Source organism: Schistocerca cancellata, chromosome 6, assembly GCF_023864275.1.
Source record: "Schistocerca cancellata isolate TAMUIC-IGC-003103 chromosome 6, iqSchCanc2.1, whole genome shotgun sequence".
In the NCBI taxonomy this organism is placed as follows: domain Eukaryota; kingdom Metazoa; phylum Arthropoda; class Insecta; order Orthoptera; family Acrididae; genus Schistocerca; species Schistocerca cancellata.
In genome coordinates, this window is record NC_064631.1 from 371,261,620 (window position 1) to 371,277,445 (window position 15,826).

General features: G+C 39.8%; 1 protein-coding gene across 1 annotated transcript in view; it reads left to right on the top strand.

Moving 5' to 3' along the window:
* LOC126088335 (dynein axonemal heavy chain 10) overlaps positions 1-15,826 on the top strand; it is a 1,153,099-nt gene that overhangs the window by 55,417 nt on the left and 1,081,856 nt on the right. Inside the window, exon 6 of the mRNA XM_049906469.1 lies at positions 8,685-8,921. Coding sequence (XP_049762426.1) covers positions 8,685-8,921 — 237 coding nt within the window. The remainder of the gene's footprint in view (positions 1-8,684; positions 8,922-15,826) is intronic.

Here is a 15,826-nt window from a genome sequence, read left to right on the forward strand (position 1 = left end):
TGGTGAGCCACAAAGGTTAACAGTTGTTTTCAATCTGTTGGACCTTCGATACTGCCAGCTTCAAGCCAGTCATCAGATGAAATGGAAACAGCAAAGGGCATCACATCATCATATTACTGAGCTTAAAAATGTGAGAATGAAGAGTCACCAGATAACTGTCAGATTTTGCTATTTCTGATCATTTATGGCATACTGCTATGATAGTCGTACAGTTGTGGAATAGGTACAGTGTCAACTGTAGTACTGAGTGGAGGACTAAGTACAGTGTCGACTGCAGTACTGAGTGGTTAATCAACCATTTAATGTTGTTTCAGCATGATATGACTGTAATCTGTTTTGCAGTGGCGTAACAGAACATACAACTTCATACAAAGTGTTGGTCTAATGGTGGAACACTATATAGAAGTTCTCTGCTGTATACTGAAATGGTGACACACAGTCCATAGTGTTGCTACCATTGACCAGATACCACAAATGCTTCAGGATGCAATGGACACATTAAAGCAGCCTCTGGCATGTTGGATGGCCAAATATACAGTTTTTGTATAAGCCTTACTTTAAACTTTACAACAGTAGTAAGGAGTTAGTTTTTATTTCGGAGTAGTACCTTTTTTCTGTAAGTTGTACCTTGAAGTACATCAGATACTTTGGGATGAAACATTTCCAAAAAGCTTCAAAAATTAGCCCGTACAAAACATGATTCCTACCTATTAATACAATATGGATTAAAAGCAACGACAGTTACTGGACCGAATAAGAGCCATCTCTAGGCAGAAGAAATGGAATGTCTTTGCTGTTGTAATAAGGAAACAAAATTATAAAAAGTAAGGGCTTAGGGCATCTGACAATACCTAGAATCAGAAATAAGCCTGTTGGAGACCATTGAACTTCCCACAAGCCCCCTTGTATTTAATCTCATCAAAATGCCCCAGTGAAGAAACTGAGAAAAAGATTTCATGACAACAGAGAAAAGCAGATTGCAATGTTACAAAATTTTTAACACAAATATTTATATTTCTGTTGCTGGTGCAATTACAGGTAATGTTTCATTAAGCTATACTTTGTATCTGTATTGTAAAAGATGAAGGATACTGTGTTTTAAGGCACTATTATTAATACTACCTCAAGCTGCACTGCAAGCAATGATGATTAGCAGCCAGCATTGCTGGCTGGTGTACTACAGGCTGCTGCTTCAAATCTAACCACCAGTAATTATCTCTTATGTAGTATTTATCATTTCTGGAAGGTTCTCGAAATTTCTTCAGAAATGTTTTCCTCACCGTAGCCAGTCTACCTTTTATATCCTCTCTACTTTGACCATCATCAGCTATTTTGCTCAAATAGCAAAACTCATCTACTACTTTAAGTGCCTCATTTCGTAATCTAATTCCCTCAGTATCACCTGGTTTAATTCGAATACATTCCTCTATCCTTGTTTTACTCTTTTTGATGTTCATCTTACATCCTCCTTTCAAGACTCTGTCCATTCCATTCAACTGGTCTTCCAAGTCCTTTGCTGTCTCTGACAGAATTACAATGTCATTGGCAAACCTCAAAGTTTTTATTTCTTCTCCATGGATTTTAATTCCTACTCCAAATTTTTCTTTTGTTTCCTTTACTTCTTGCTCGATATACAGATGGAATAACATCAGGGATAGACTACAACCCTGTCTCACTCCCTTCTCAACCACTGTGTCCCTTTCATGCCCCTCGACTCTTATAACTGCCATGTGGTTTCTGCACAAATTGTAAATAGCCTTTCGCTCCCTGTATTTTACCCCTGCCTCCTTCAGAATATGAAAGGCAGTATTCCAGTCAACATTGTCAAAAGCTTTCTCTAAGTCTACAAACACTAGAAGCATAGGTTTGCCTTTCCTTAATCTATCTTCTGACATAAGTTGTAGTGTCAGTATTTTGTCCCATGTTCCAACATTTCTACAGAATCCAAACTGATCTTCTGCAAGGTCAGCTTCTACCAGCTTTTCCATTTGTCTGTACACAATTTGTGTTAATATTTAGCAGCCGTGGCTTATTAAACGGATAGTTCAGTAACTTTCACACCTGTCAACACCTGCTTTCTTTGGGAGCGGAATTATTATATTCTTCTTGAAGTCTGAGGGTGTTTCACCTGTCTCATACATCTTGCTCACCAGATGGAAGATTTTTGTCATGCCTGGCTCTCCTGAGGCTATCAGTAGTTCTAATGTAGTGATATCTACTCCTGGGGACTTGTTTCAACTTAAATCTTTCAATGCTCTTGCCTTTTTACCTACTTGATCCTCTGCTGCCTTAAGTGTTTCATCTCTCTTCTTGTACTGTATTTATTTCCCCTCTTCTTGTCAATGGTTCCCTAATCCTCTCTCTGAAACTCTCTACAACCTCTGGTTGTTTCAGTTTATCCAGGCACCATCTCCTTAAATTCCTACCTTTCTGCAGTTTCTTCAGTTTTAATCTACAGTTCATAACCAGTAAATTGTGGTCAGAGTCCACATCTGCCCCTGGAAATGTCTTACAATTCAAAACCAGTTTCCATGTAAACAACCTTCTTTCATGATTCTTAAACCAAGTGTTAGCTATGATTAGGTTATTCTCTGTGCAAAGTTCTACCAGGCAGCTTCCTCTTTCATTCCTTTCCCCCAGTCCATATTCACCTACTACTTTTCCTTCTCTTCCTCTTCCTTTTCCTTCTATCAAAATCCGGTCCTTCATGACTATTAAAATTTCAGCTCCCTTAACTATCTGAATGCTTTATTTCATTGCATCATACATATCTTGTATCTCTTCATCATCTGCGAAGCTAGTTGGTATACACTCCTGGAAATTGAAATAAGAACACCGTGAATTCATTGTCCCAGGAAGGGGAAACTTTATTGACACATTCCTGGGGTCAGATACATCACATGATCACACTGACAGAACCACAGGTACATAGACACAGGCAACAGAGCATGCACAATGTCGGCACTAGTACAGTGTATATCCACCTTTCGCAGCAATGCAGGCTGCTATTCTCCCATGGAGATGATCGTAGAGATGCTGGATGCAGTCCTGTGGAACGGCTTGCCATGCCATTTCCACCTGGCGCCTCAGTTGGACCAGCGTTCGTGCTGGACGTGCAGACCGTGTGAGACGACGCTTCATCCAGTCCCAAACATGCTCAATGGGGGACAGATCCGGAGATCTTGCTGGCCAGGGTAGTTGACTTACACCTTCTAGAGCATGTTGGGTGGCACGGGATACATGCGGACATGCATTGTCCTGTTGGAACAGCAAGTTCCCTTGCCGGTCTAGGAATGGTAGAACGATGGGTTCGATGACGGTTTGGATGTACCGTGCACTATTCAGTGTCCCCTCGACGATCACCAGTGGTGTACGGCCAGTGTAGGAGATCGCTCCCCACACCATGATGCCGGGTGTTGGCCCTGTGTGCCTCGGTCGTATGCAGTCCTGATTGTGGCGCTCACCTGCACGGCGCCAAACACGCATACGACCATCATTGGCACCAAGGCAGAAGCGACTCTCATCGCTGAAGACGACACGTCTCCATTCGTCCCTCCATTCACGCCTGTCGCGACACCACTGGAGGCGGGCTGCACGATGTTGGGGCGTGAGCGGAAGACGGCCTAACGGTGCGCGGGACCGTAGCCCAGCTTCATGGAGACGGTTGCAAATGGTCCTTGCCGATACCCCAGGAGCAACAGTGTCCCTAATTTGCTGGGAAGTGGCGGTGCGGTCCCCTACGGCACTGCGTAGGATCCTACGGTCTTGGCGTGCATCCGTGCGTCGCTGCGGTCCGGTCCCAGGTCGACAGGCACGTGCACCTTCCACCGACCACTGGCGACAACATCGATGTACTGTGGAGACTTCACACCCCACGTGTTGAGCACTTCGGCGGTACGTCCACCCGGCCTCCCGCATGCCCATTATACGCCCTCGCTCAAAGTCCGTCAACTGCACATACGGTTCACGTCCATGCTGTCGCGGCATGCTACCAGTGTTAAAGACTGCGATGGAGTTCCGTATGCCACGGCAAACTGGCTGACACTGACGGCGGCGGTGCACAAATGCTGCGCAGCTAGCGCCATTCGACGGCCAACACCGCGGTTCCTGGTGTGTCTGCTGTGCCGTGCGTGTGATCATTGCTTGTACAGCCCTCTCGCAGTGTCCGGAGCAAGTATGGTGGGTCTGACACACCGGTGTCAATGTGTTCTTTTTTCCATTTCCAGGAATGTATAAACTTGTACTACTGTGGTAGGCATGGACTTGGTGTCTATCTTCAGTACAGTTAAGCGTTTACTATACTGTTCATAGTAGCTTATCCATGTTCCTATTTTTTTTTAATTCATTGTTAAATGAACTCCTGCATTACCCCTATTTGATTTTGTATTTATAACCCTGTAGTCACCTGACCAGAAGTCTTGTTCCTCGTGCTACCAAACTTTACTAATTCCCACTATATCTAACTTTAACCTATCCGTTTCCCTTTTTAAATTTTCTGACGGGTTAAGGGATCTGACATTCCACACTTTGATCTGTACAATGGCAGTTTTCTTTCTTCTGATAATGACATTCTCCTGAGTAGTCCCCGTCCGGAGATCTGAATGGGGAACTATTTTACCTCCAGAAGATTTTACCCAAGAGGATGCCATCATCATTTAACCATACAGTAAAGCTGCATGCCCTCAGGAAAAATTACATATATAAATCCTCCTTGCTGTTAGCTGTTCGCAGTACCAACACAGCAATGCCATTTTGGTTGATGTTACAAGGCCAGATCAGTCAGTCATCCAGACTGTTGCCCATGCAACTACTGAAAAGGCTGCTGCCCCTCTTCAGGAACAACTTATTTGTCTTACCTCTCCACAGATACCCCTCCATTCTGGTTGCACCTATGATACAGCTATGTGTATTGCTGTGGCACGCAAGCCTCCCTACCAATGGCGAGGTCCATAGTTCATGGATATATATTTGTACATACTGGTTTAGTAATGGCATGGATATGAAGACCTCATGGAATTGTTATTGTTGGCACAATTGTAACTACACAACCTGATGGTGGCTCAATTACAAGCTGGGGAGCAGAACCCCAGAAGAGGGAACGAATCTCAAAGTGTGACTTAACTTAGGGGGGAGAAAAGAGTCCAAACTCTGCATAGAGAACAAGCATGAAGTAAAACCCAACACACAACCACCAAGAGTGACTGACAATCGAGCACATGGCACAGAGACCTGTGCAAGGCTAAGGCTTGGTCACAGGATTGAAATGATTATTAGAATTATTTGAATTGCCCAGTCAGGTCTATTGCTGCCAGTAGGTAAAGACCTGTGTCAGTGGCACTGCCCATGTCACACTTCACACATACCCTCCATGACAATGTTCTGTAGTATTCTTCTCCATACCCATACCAGCAGCTCTGCATCAATTTTGATGTCCACTGGATGGGGCACTAAATCTGGAATATATGATGTTTTTATAGCCATTGGCATTCTCTAGATTGTGTAACGAGCAACAGCAGAATCAGAGAAAGCCCAAGATTCCCTGGCAGTGGATTGACCGCCAGTGCAGCTTGCTCTGCTGGGAGGATGACAAACTGTGGAGGTTAGGGTAATGATTAGTCTGCTGACATTGGCAGGAGTGTGAGGGATATGCTACTGGTGAGGAGGGAAAGAAGGGCACATGTTCAAACTCCATAGGCTCCGCAGTGGGAGGCACAATAGCTAGTCCCACTGGTTCCCTATTCCAAAGTTGAAAGTTGGATGGTTTGGTGGGGGCAGTAATATAGAAGCATGCTGCTGTCATTGGGAGCCTCCACTGGGACAACACTGCAAAGTTACTGCAATCACTGCCACATCTTGAGGACGTGCATCCCTTGACATGACCTACCAGATGAAAATAAATAATAAATGCACAAATAGTCATGGTGTTCTCTAAAACATCTTGTTATACTGTTTTATCATTTGTGAGTATCATTCGTTGGAGAGGTGAGTGTAAGGTTACACATCACCTTTCCAGAATGATATGTAACAATACATCTTCCCCCACTTAGAGGAACAATCTCATGACAGATTCATTCACTGTACATTAATTCCTACAATTAAGCATTTTCCCAATCTTCTGAGTTATTATTATTAGTTCACAGTTAAACAGTATTATGTTATAACAACTCTTTCCCAATCAACAACTGTCATCCAACCTCTTCACTGGAAAACATCTGTAAATAAATAAACAAATCTTTCTTTATATATATATACACACATATGTGTGTGTGTGCGAGAGTATACCCGTCCTATTTTCCCCCTAAGGTAAGTCTTTCCGCTCCCGGGACTGGAATGACTCCTTACCCTCTCCCTTAAAACCCACATCCTTTCGTCTTTCCCTCTCCTTCCCTCTTTCCTGATGAGGCAACAGTTTGTTGCGAAAGCTTGAATTTTGTGTGTATGTTTGTGTTCGTTTGTGTGTCTGTCGACCTGCCAGCACTTTCATTTGGTAAGTCACATCATCTTTGTTTTTAGGTATATATATATATATATATATATAGTTATAATAGAAGGAAACAGGTATATATATATATATATATATATATATATATATATATATATATATATATATATATATATATATATATATATATATATGGTTATAATAGAAGGAAACATTCCACGAAGGAAAAATATATCTTACCTTATGGGGAAAAAAGGACGGGTATACACTCGCACACACACATATATCCATCCACACATATACAGACACAAGCAGACATATTTAAATATGATATGAGAAATGTCCTGCCATCTGTCCTTCCCAGTCCTCCCACAGTGGTATTCCACCATCCACCAAAACTAGGCAATATATTCGTCCATCCCTACACAACCCCTGCTCCCAACCCCTTACCTCATGGCTCATACCCCTGTAATAGACCTACTAGCTGCAAGACCTGTCCCATACATCCTCCCACCACCACCACCACCACCACCACCACCACCACCTACTCCACAAACATCACCTATCCCATCAAAGGCACAGTTACCTATGAAACCAGCCTTGTGGTCTACAAGCTAAGCTGCAACCACTGTCCTCCATTTTATGTGGAAATGACAACCAACAAGCTGTAGCTGTCTGTCTGCATGAGTGGCCACCAACAAACTGTGGCCAAGAAACAAGTGGACCACTCTGTTGCTGAGCATGCTGCCAAACATGACACCTTTTATTTCAGTGACTGCTTCACAACCTGTGCCATATGGATCCTTCCTGTCAACTCCAGCTTTTCTGAATTGCGCAGGTGGGAACTTTGCCTGCAGTACATCCTACGTTCCCATAACCCTCGTGGCCTCAACCTTAGTTAGTCACTGTCCTCACCCATCTAGCCCTTTCCCTGTTCCCATGCCAGCTCTACATAGGCCTCATTCCTCCATCACACCCAGTCTTTTTACTTCTCTTCTTTTCCACTAACCCCCTCCCCAACTCTCCAGTGCCCTCTGTCTAACCTGCAGCTCCCCACATCCGCCACCCCTACCCCACTATCCCTCTCCTTCCCCCTCCTGTCCCAGGTTCCTCCTTAGCCCCACCTAGTCTCCTCTCCCTCATGCACTGGTGTTGCTGCTCGCGGTGTGGTTTCAGTTACCTGAGACTGCAGTTATGTTTGTGAGTTGCATTTGTGTGTGTGTGTGTGTGTGTGTGTGTGTGTGTGTGTGGTCCGTCGTCTATTTTTGACGAAGGCCCTACTGGCGAAAGCTTTATTTGTTACAGTCTTTTTGTTGTGCCTATCTGTGACTCAGCATCTCTGCTATATGGCGAGTAGCAACTAACCTTTTCATAATATTATGACTCTTATAAGATATACCTGTAAATGTGCAATTCAGTACAGGGCAGGGATCTTCTAATTATAAATACAGACTTGAGAGCATTACTAGAACCTTATGATTCAAAATCAGGATTAGGAATGAATATACAATACAATTTTCATATGACTTCCAAAGTTAATCCCATGATTGTTTGGCTTTGGCTTTTTTTCCTGGACCAGTGCACTATTTTATCTCACACCACCATTATGTGTGGAAATGCCCACACAGGTACTTCCTCTCGCAAAATTACTTCAGTCACTGTCATGTTGTGAAGACCTGCATCCCTTGATATTACTCACCACATGAAAATAAATAATAAAATCACACAGTTGTCATGATTTGCTATAAAATAATTTGTTATACCATTTTATTTTTCATAGGTGTCATTCATTGGAAAGACATATGAAGGTTTATACATCACTCTTCTGGAATGATACATAACAGCACAACATTTCGTACCATTGAAATTTTATTTGAGGTTGTTTATAATAAGTCCAGAATGTTTTCTAATTTTTTACACTTAAGCAATTCAAATTGACCTAGAGGTACTCCTAAAGAAGAAATTAATTAACAATAGTAAAATTATTGGGGGTTGGTTGGTTTGGGGGATTAAAGAGACCAGACTGCTGTGGTCATCGGTCAGTATTGCAAGGGCTTTTGCATGTTAATAAATTTGAGAACTTTCATGAATCTGTTATTTTAATTCTTCTATTTGAATATTGTTATTGTTTTATGAAACTAAAACTAATTCTTAGGGAAAATGAAAAGCAGTATTGTTAATTGAAAGAGACTATGTACTTCATCTTAATAAAATTGATTGTTTTGTGTGTGTTTTATTTTAGTATTCTCATGAGGATGAAATAGAAGCACATCAGCTGCAGAAGGAATGGGAAGAACTGTATTTGGCATCAATTAGACGTACATACAATCTGGAGTCAACGAAAGCACGTTTTGCTACAATGTCACAGAAGCAGATTGATGACTTTGCTCAGAGGTGTGAGGCATTTGCATGTCGATTTCAAGCAGAAGGTCCTGGTTCTGTAGAAAGAGATCTTGATCGTGGTTTAGAACTTGTTGATGTAAGTTGTTTAGTTCTAAACTACACTTGTTGTTAATTTTCGTATCTCTCTCTGCCTCTTTATTTCTCGCACCTCTGGCCCTTGTTGTGCAAACAGACTACAGTCACATTCAAATTGTTTGCCTGAAATTGATTTTACTATTCACATATTTCTTCTATCCATAATTTTTTTATCAAAAACGTATTATGCTTGTACATAATACTTCTTATACTTGTGTTTCTGATAATATATTAAGACAAGACGGCTGTCTTCACAAATTACCCAGGTTATCCGTGGTCATTTTAGTTCAGCACATTGTTCCTATCTTAATCTCAGCTAATATACTAATGAAAATCATTTAATTTGCATAAAATTATATTTATATAATTTTATATGAATTATTTAGACTTTTGCCTAGTACTGTTGTCATCAGCACACATTGTCTGAAAAAGTTTCGAAAAATTGTGCATTATAAACTGTAAATTCGTGTAGCAGGCACCTACTGAAAGCATGGTTGGCATAAATAATTGAGACACCTAGAGGATTACCCAGCACCAATCCACTGCCTTAAAATTCTGATGTTTCGCTTATTAAATCTAAAATAATTATGGACATGATAATTTACTCCCACCTTGGCATTTCACATTAGTATCTGTCACATCAGTTTCTAAAAGATAACTCATTAGACAAATACCAGAGGACCTCATTGCTTCTAAAAGATTAGTGAAATATAAAGGGCAAACAGTTGCATGCTGTAAATATGCCTGGGATACTGAATAAATTTTAAATGCTTTCACATGACGTGCTCTATATTATAGAAAGTGACAGTTCACTACCATCATTCTGTGTGACCATCTTAGTTGTTTCATTGTGGACAGCATCAACAGTCTTCAGATTTCAGCAACCAAGCTGTTCTGTGTATCATACAGCCATAAATGAGCTGAGACTTGCAAATACTCTGACATTGGAGCAGATACATTCTGTATCTTTCCATGTCCTCATGCCTTGTGCCTAACAAACTTTAAACTATTGAGAGCTCGGAGGAACCAAGCTCTCAGAATTGGGCAAGTATGGCAGTCAGGTAAGTTTATCATCAAAAACTTTACCAATTCCTTCAAATTTAAAATAATATTTTAAGAACAGAAAGATTAAAAAATGACTTGAACTGTTAAAAGAACACATTTTTCAGTGAAAATTTTAAAACCAGTGTTTTCCACCCAATCGTTCAGCCTCTTGATTGTTAGATGCAGGTGATGTTTGGTTCCAAGGAAACTTGGAGGACAAGCAGAAAATTGAAAAATTATTCACTAATGCAGAGCACTGAACAGCAGTCCTTAGTATGGGTGCTATACTATTTATTGCAATTAAAAATAAACACTGAAGTGCCAAAGAAACTGGTATAGGCGTGCATATTCAAATATAGAGATATGTAAACAAGTGGAATACAGTGCTGTGGTTGGTAACACCTATGTAAGACAACAAGTGTCTGGTGCAGTTTTTAGATCAGTTACTGCTGCTGCAATGACAAGTTATCAAGATTTAAGTGAGTTTCAACGTGGTGTTATAGTTGCCACACGAGCAATGGGACACAGCATCTCTGAAGTAGTGACGAAGTGGGGATTTTGCCGTATGACCATTTCATGAGCGTACCATGAATATCAGGAATCTGGTAAAACATCAAATCTCTGACATTGCTGTAGCTGTAAAAAGATACTGGAAGAACAGGACCAATGACAACTGGAGAGAATTGTTCAACGTAACATTCAACCCTTCCGCACATTGCTGCAGATTTCAATGCTGGGCCATCAGCAAGTGTCAGTGTGTGAACCATTCAATGAAACATCACCACTATGGGCTTTCGGAGCTGAAGGCCCACTCGTGTACCCTTGATGACTGCACGATACAAAACTTTATGCTGTGTGTGGGCCCGTCAACTTCAATATTGGACTGTTGACAAATATGAACATGTTGCCTGGTTGAATGAGTCACTTTTTCAAATTGTATCAAGTGGATGGACTGGTACAGGTATGCAGACAATCTCTTGAATCCATGGACCCTGCATGTCAGCAGGGGACTGTTCAAGCTGGTGGAGGTTATGTAATGGTGTGGGGCGTTTGCAGTTGGAATGATATTGGACCCCTGATACATCTAGATATGACTCTGACAGGTGACACCACAAGCCTTCTGTCTGTTCACCTGCATCCATTCGTGTCCCTTGTGCATACCAACAGACTTGGGAAATTCCAGCAGGACAATGTGACATCCTACACATCCATAATTGCTACAGAGTTGCTCTGGAACACTCTTCTAAGTTTAAACACTTCTGCCGACCTTCAAACTCCACAGACATGAACATTATTGACCATATCTGGAAAGCCTTGCAACGTGATGTTCAGAAGAGATCTCCATCCCCTTGTACTCTTACGGATTTATGGACAGTGCCGCAGGATTCGTGATGTCATTTCACTTCGGCACTATTTCAGATATTGGTCAAGTCCATGCCATGTTGTGTTGCAGCACTTCTGTGTGCTCATGGGGGTCCTACATTATATTAGGCAGATGTACCAATTTCTTGGGCTCTTCAGTGTAAGAACATGGGAACTGCGGAATACTTAAGGACTACTTCAGAGAATGACACAACTATTATCCACATAAAGAAGAATTTCCTTTTGATAATGTAATCCAAATACAATTAGACTCAAAGCCAACAATGTGAAAGGAAATCATAAACCAGCTTAAAAATAACAAAGCATCAGGAGAAGACAATATAATTGCTGAGTTGTGAAAACACTCTAGTGACAACATTATTCTATGTCTAACAGAAATCATTAATGAAATTTGGACAACAAACAGCTTACCATCAGACTTGACATTGGCATTACTACATCCACTACATGAAAAAGGAAAGGAAACTTACCATAACAATTATAGAGAGATCTCCCTCGTACCAGTGTCATATAGGAGCATGTCCCTGGTACTTTTAAAGAGAGCTGAAGGAATATTCAACCCACAACTAGTGAATAGGTAGGTGGAAATGGATTAATAATTGCTTGAATAGTTGCAAAATTGATTTGGAAAGAATAGTCGAAAAATGTTTGAAGGAATTTATTAATCTGTGCACAGTCTTGGTTGAACCAATATCAACAGACCTACAATATCATTACATTCAAGGTCAATACGTACTGTTGCTTCCAGTAGTGTGCAGTACCAAATAATCACTGCAACCATTGAAATTATTGATCTGTCACATGTAGCACAATATTTTAGTATAAGTAAACCAAGTTTAATTGGTGCCTATCAAGTCTGAATCATTGCCTTCACAGTAATTCCATTGTGTTTAGTCTCGAGTGTAGTAATGCTGATGCAGGATCTCGGTGGTGAGTGAAATGATGAACAGATAGGATTTGAACTCTTTAATTGTGTGAATAAATACTCCTTTTCTTAATAGCTTTTTATAATACTTTTAATGAACACTTAACATACACATTTTTAACAATGCTGACATGATTAATCCTAACATACATCTGTACGCTACCACTTCCCAAGAAAAAGTGTGAATATACATGAGTTAATAAATTGAAGAGCATATTTCTTACTTTGTTTCATACAGATGTTTAGTGATGTATCAAAACATTATCCTTGCTACGAAACAACTTGTTAATTACCTTTGACAGGGTCTATAACTCATTCAATTTACACATAGCTTATATATAAGAAAAGAAAAGAATGAAAAATTAATATGATTCAATGCACTAGGAGAACATCAAAAAAGATTTAGGAAGGGAAGGGTTTGTACAGAGCAAATACTAAATCTAAAGAACACAATAGAAATGAGGAAAATCAGAAACTTGAAATATGTGGTAAGGCACTTTAATCATTTGATAAAAATACACTAATCAGCATTTTAAAGGAAATTGGGGTCAACAATAAAACATCAATAATATTTAAATGAATTGTAACAAACATGACATCAAGAATAAAATTTATGGAGGAACTGTCTAAACCTTTTGAAATAAAATGAGGAGTACGATGTGATGGTTTATCACACCTATTTTTTAACTGCACCTGCGAGAAGGTAGTGAGAGAAAGAAGAAAATCCATCAATACTAAGGTTGTTCAATGAGGAAGAAACAGAAATAAAATCACCATGGATTGTCCAGTTTTTGCAGATTAATTAATGACTCACTACATAGTGCCAAAGAACAAATCACAGAACTACAGAAACAAGCAGATAAAAATATCATTTGAAAAAACACATTTCATGACAAATATTGATGATGCCCTTCCAAGTTCTAAAATTCATAAAAACACAGTATCTAAAACAAACTGTTTTAAATAACGAGAACAGATAGCAAGTAACACAAAAGAAAAGATGGCTTTAGAAAACAGAGTGCATAAAATGGAAAGGTCAATCCAAATGACAAAAAATATATATAACAAAAAGCTTTATCCTGGTGCACAAAACTAAGACACTATTAAACAGAGGTAAGGCATGACTAACTGTATGCAGGAGAAATACATAAATTAACAAGATTTTGAGATCTTGGAAAAACTAGGAAAAGTTGAAAGAAGAATTCTAAGGAAAATACTGGGACCTAGATGTAATAGTAAAATTAAATATAAATTAAGATCAAACAGAGAGCTTTATTTGAAAATGGAAAAGCTAACTGATACAATGAGAAAAAGAAGACTATAGTTTTATGGCCACATATACCAAATGGATAACAACGGACTGACCAGTCAGATCTTCAACTTACTGAACAGCTACAAATCCAAACCCACATGTTTCATTGGAACTGACAGAGATATGAAAAACACAGGAATTAGAATAGACATAATAGATATCAGAATACTTTTTAGAGAAGCCACACAAAAGGCATGATTTCAGGAAAGAAAGAGGTCTGCAAAAGGATGAAAGTGGACCCAGGAAGAAAAGGAACGACACTGTCAGAGGATGAAGGAAGTCCAGGAGCAATGAAAATGAAACACAAAGAAGAAAAACCAAAGTTGATTTACTGTACCTTCCAAAAGGGTTATTTCAATAAATAAATATGAGTTAAATCACTGTTTAATTAAACAATAATAACAAAAACTGTCGTTGTATCATTTTGTCTCTGCATGCAAGTGTTACCCCTCAGTAATGACCCAATCACAGCATTAAACAGCACAGTTGCATCAGATGCCAGCCACATGCTTAGTCAGTCATTAATCATCTCATATACAATTGCCTCATTGTGGGATTGTGCTCTTAGCTAAGAATCTGGGGTATCTTTTTTGCACAGATAATAATTTTTTTCTCAGTTTGCGCGCTGCTTAAATTACGGCTGCTATGTTTGTACATACAACAGCACAACTTTATCATTGTGTTAGCTGAAGGAATAATGAAGGATTACGTATGAGCTCACAATTGTAAAACGACAATGGAATGATATAATACAATGTTATTTGTGGTTGGCATACTTTAGATATAGGTGCACCTGCTCCAGGGTTAAAGGAAGAGAACCCACCAGGTTTTAATAGAGTGAACCCCACTGAGAAATCATATACAAAGCACTGACTGCGTCTGCCCATCATCTGGAGTTGTCATGCAGTCCTGGTTGTCATTGTTGGTTGTCATCTGAATCATATTATAGCTCTTAAATGATGTGTGTTGATTGCTGACTGCGCTACCTATGTGCATCATGTAGAAACTGCTGACTGGGAGTTGCAGGCTGCTAATCAATGTTAAATTCGAAGAGTGTACCTGCTGCTTTCTATGTCATTGCTCTTTTTAACAGATCTTGCAGATTGAGTTTGCATCCGATAAACTTACAATACACACTAATCTTCTGTATTTGTTTTTGGCAAGCAACCTCTGATTTACATTTGCTGAAGGCCAATTTAAATTAATTTAAATTTATTCAATGTATGGAAAATCATCTTTCTACGTGCTGCATTGTTAGATAATACTTAATGGCCTATTTTTCATGCTGTTGATTTTCTTGGCAATGTATTCTTTAATAATGTTGTCCAGAGAAATTCACTTTCATTTCTTCTGTAATTCATTATCAATATTTTAAAAAAATTCCCAGTTGACATATACAGCACTTAATACAATTTTGTTATATTATAAAAAAATTATATCATTTCCATTTAACATCAGCTCTTTCGTGGTGTGGAAAAAAAAGGGCATGTTCCACATCCATGAGGATCTCCTCAGCACGGATCTATGTTACGAAAAACTAATATAATCTAATCTAACATTATGTACATTATCTGATAAATGTGTCTGGATACCCCCATGTAATGCAGAATTGAGCACTTAATGTCATAAGAAGCAGGCCTGCCAGGATAAAAGGAGGCAGGGTGTATTGTGTTGTCAGTAGAGGAGCAGTAACATGAGAATGGGTGAGACAGGAGAGCCCAGTGACTTCAGATGTGGACTAATCATTGGATGTCACCTGAGTAATAGATCAATCAGGGACATGTGAAACTACCTAAAGCTACCCAAGTTGACTGTTCATGATGTGACTGTGAAGTGGAAATGTGAAGGAACAACTACAGTTAAACCAAGACCAAGTAGACATCATGTACTTTTGGACAGGGAACAGTGAGTCTTGTGGTGTTTTGGTGTAAAAAATTGCATGAAATCAATGGAAGGGTCACTCATGAGTTCCAAAGCACTACCAGCCATCCATCAAACACAATGACTGTGCGTAGATAGTTAAAAAGAATGGATGGGGTACAATGCTCGAGCAGCTCCTTGTAAGTCACACATTTCTGCATTCAGTGCTAAGTGACACTTGAGGTGGCATGAAGATCAATGTCACTGGACAGAGGATGACTCAAACCAAATGATTCAGAGTGGTGACTGATGCAATATCCTGTGGCATCCGTCGGAAGGGTTTTAGTTTAGCAAATATGTGGAGAATGTTACCTGACTTTGT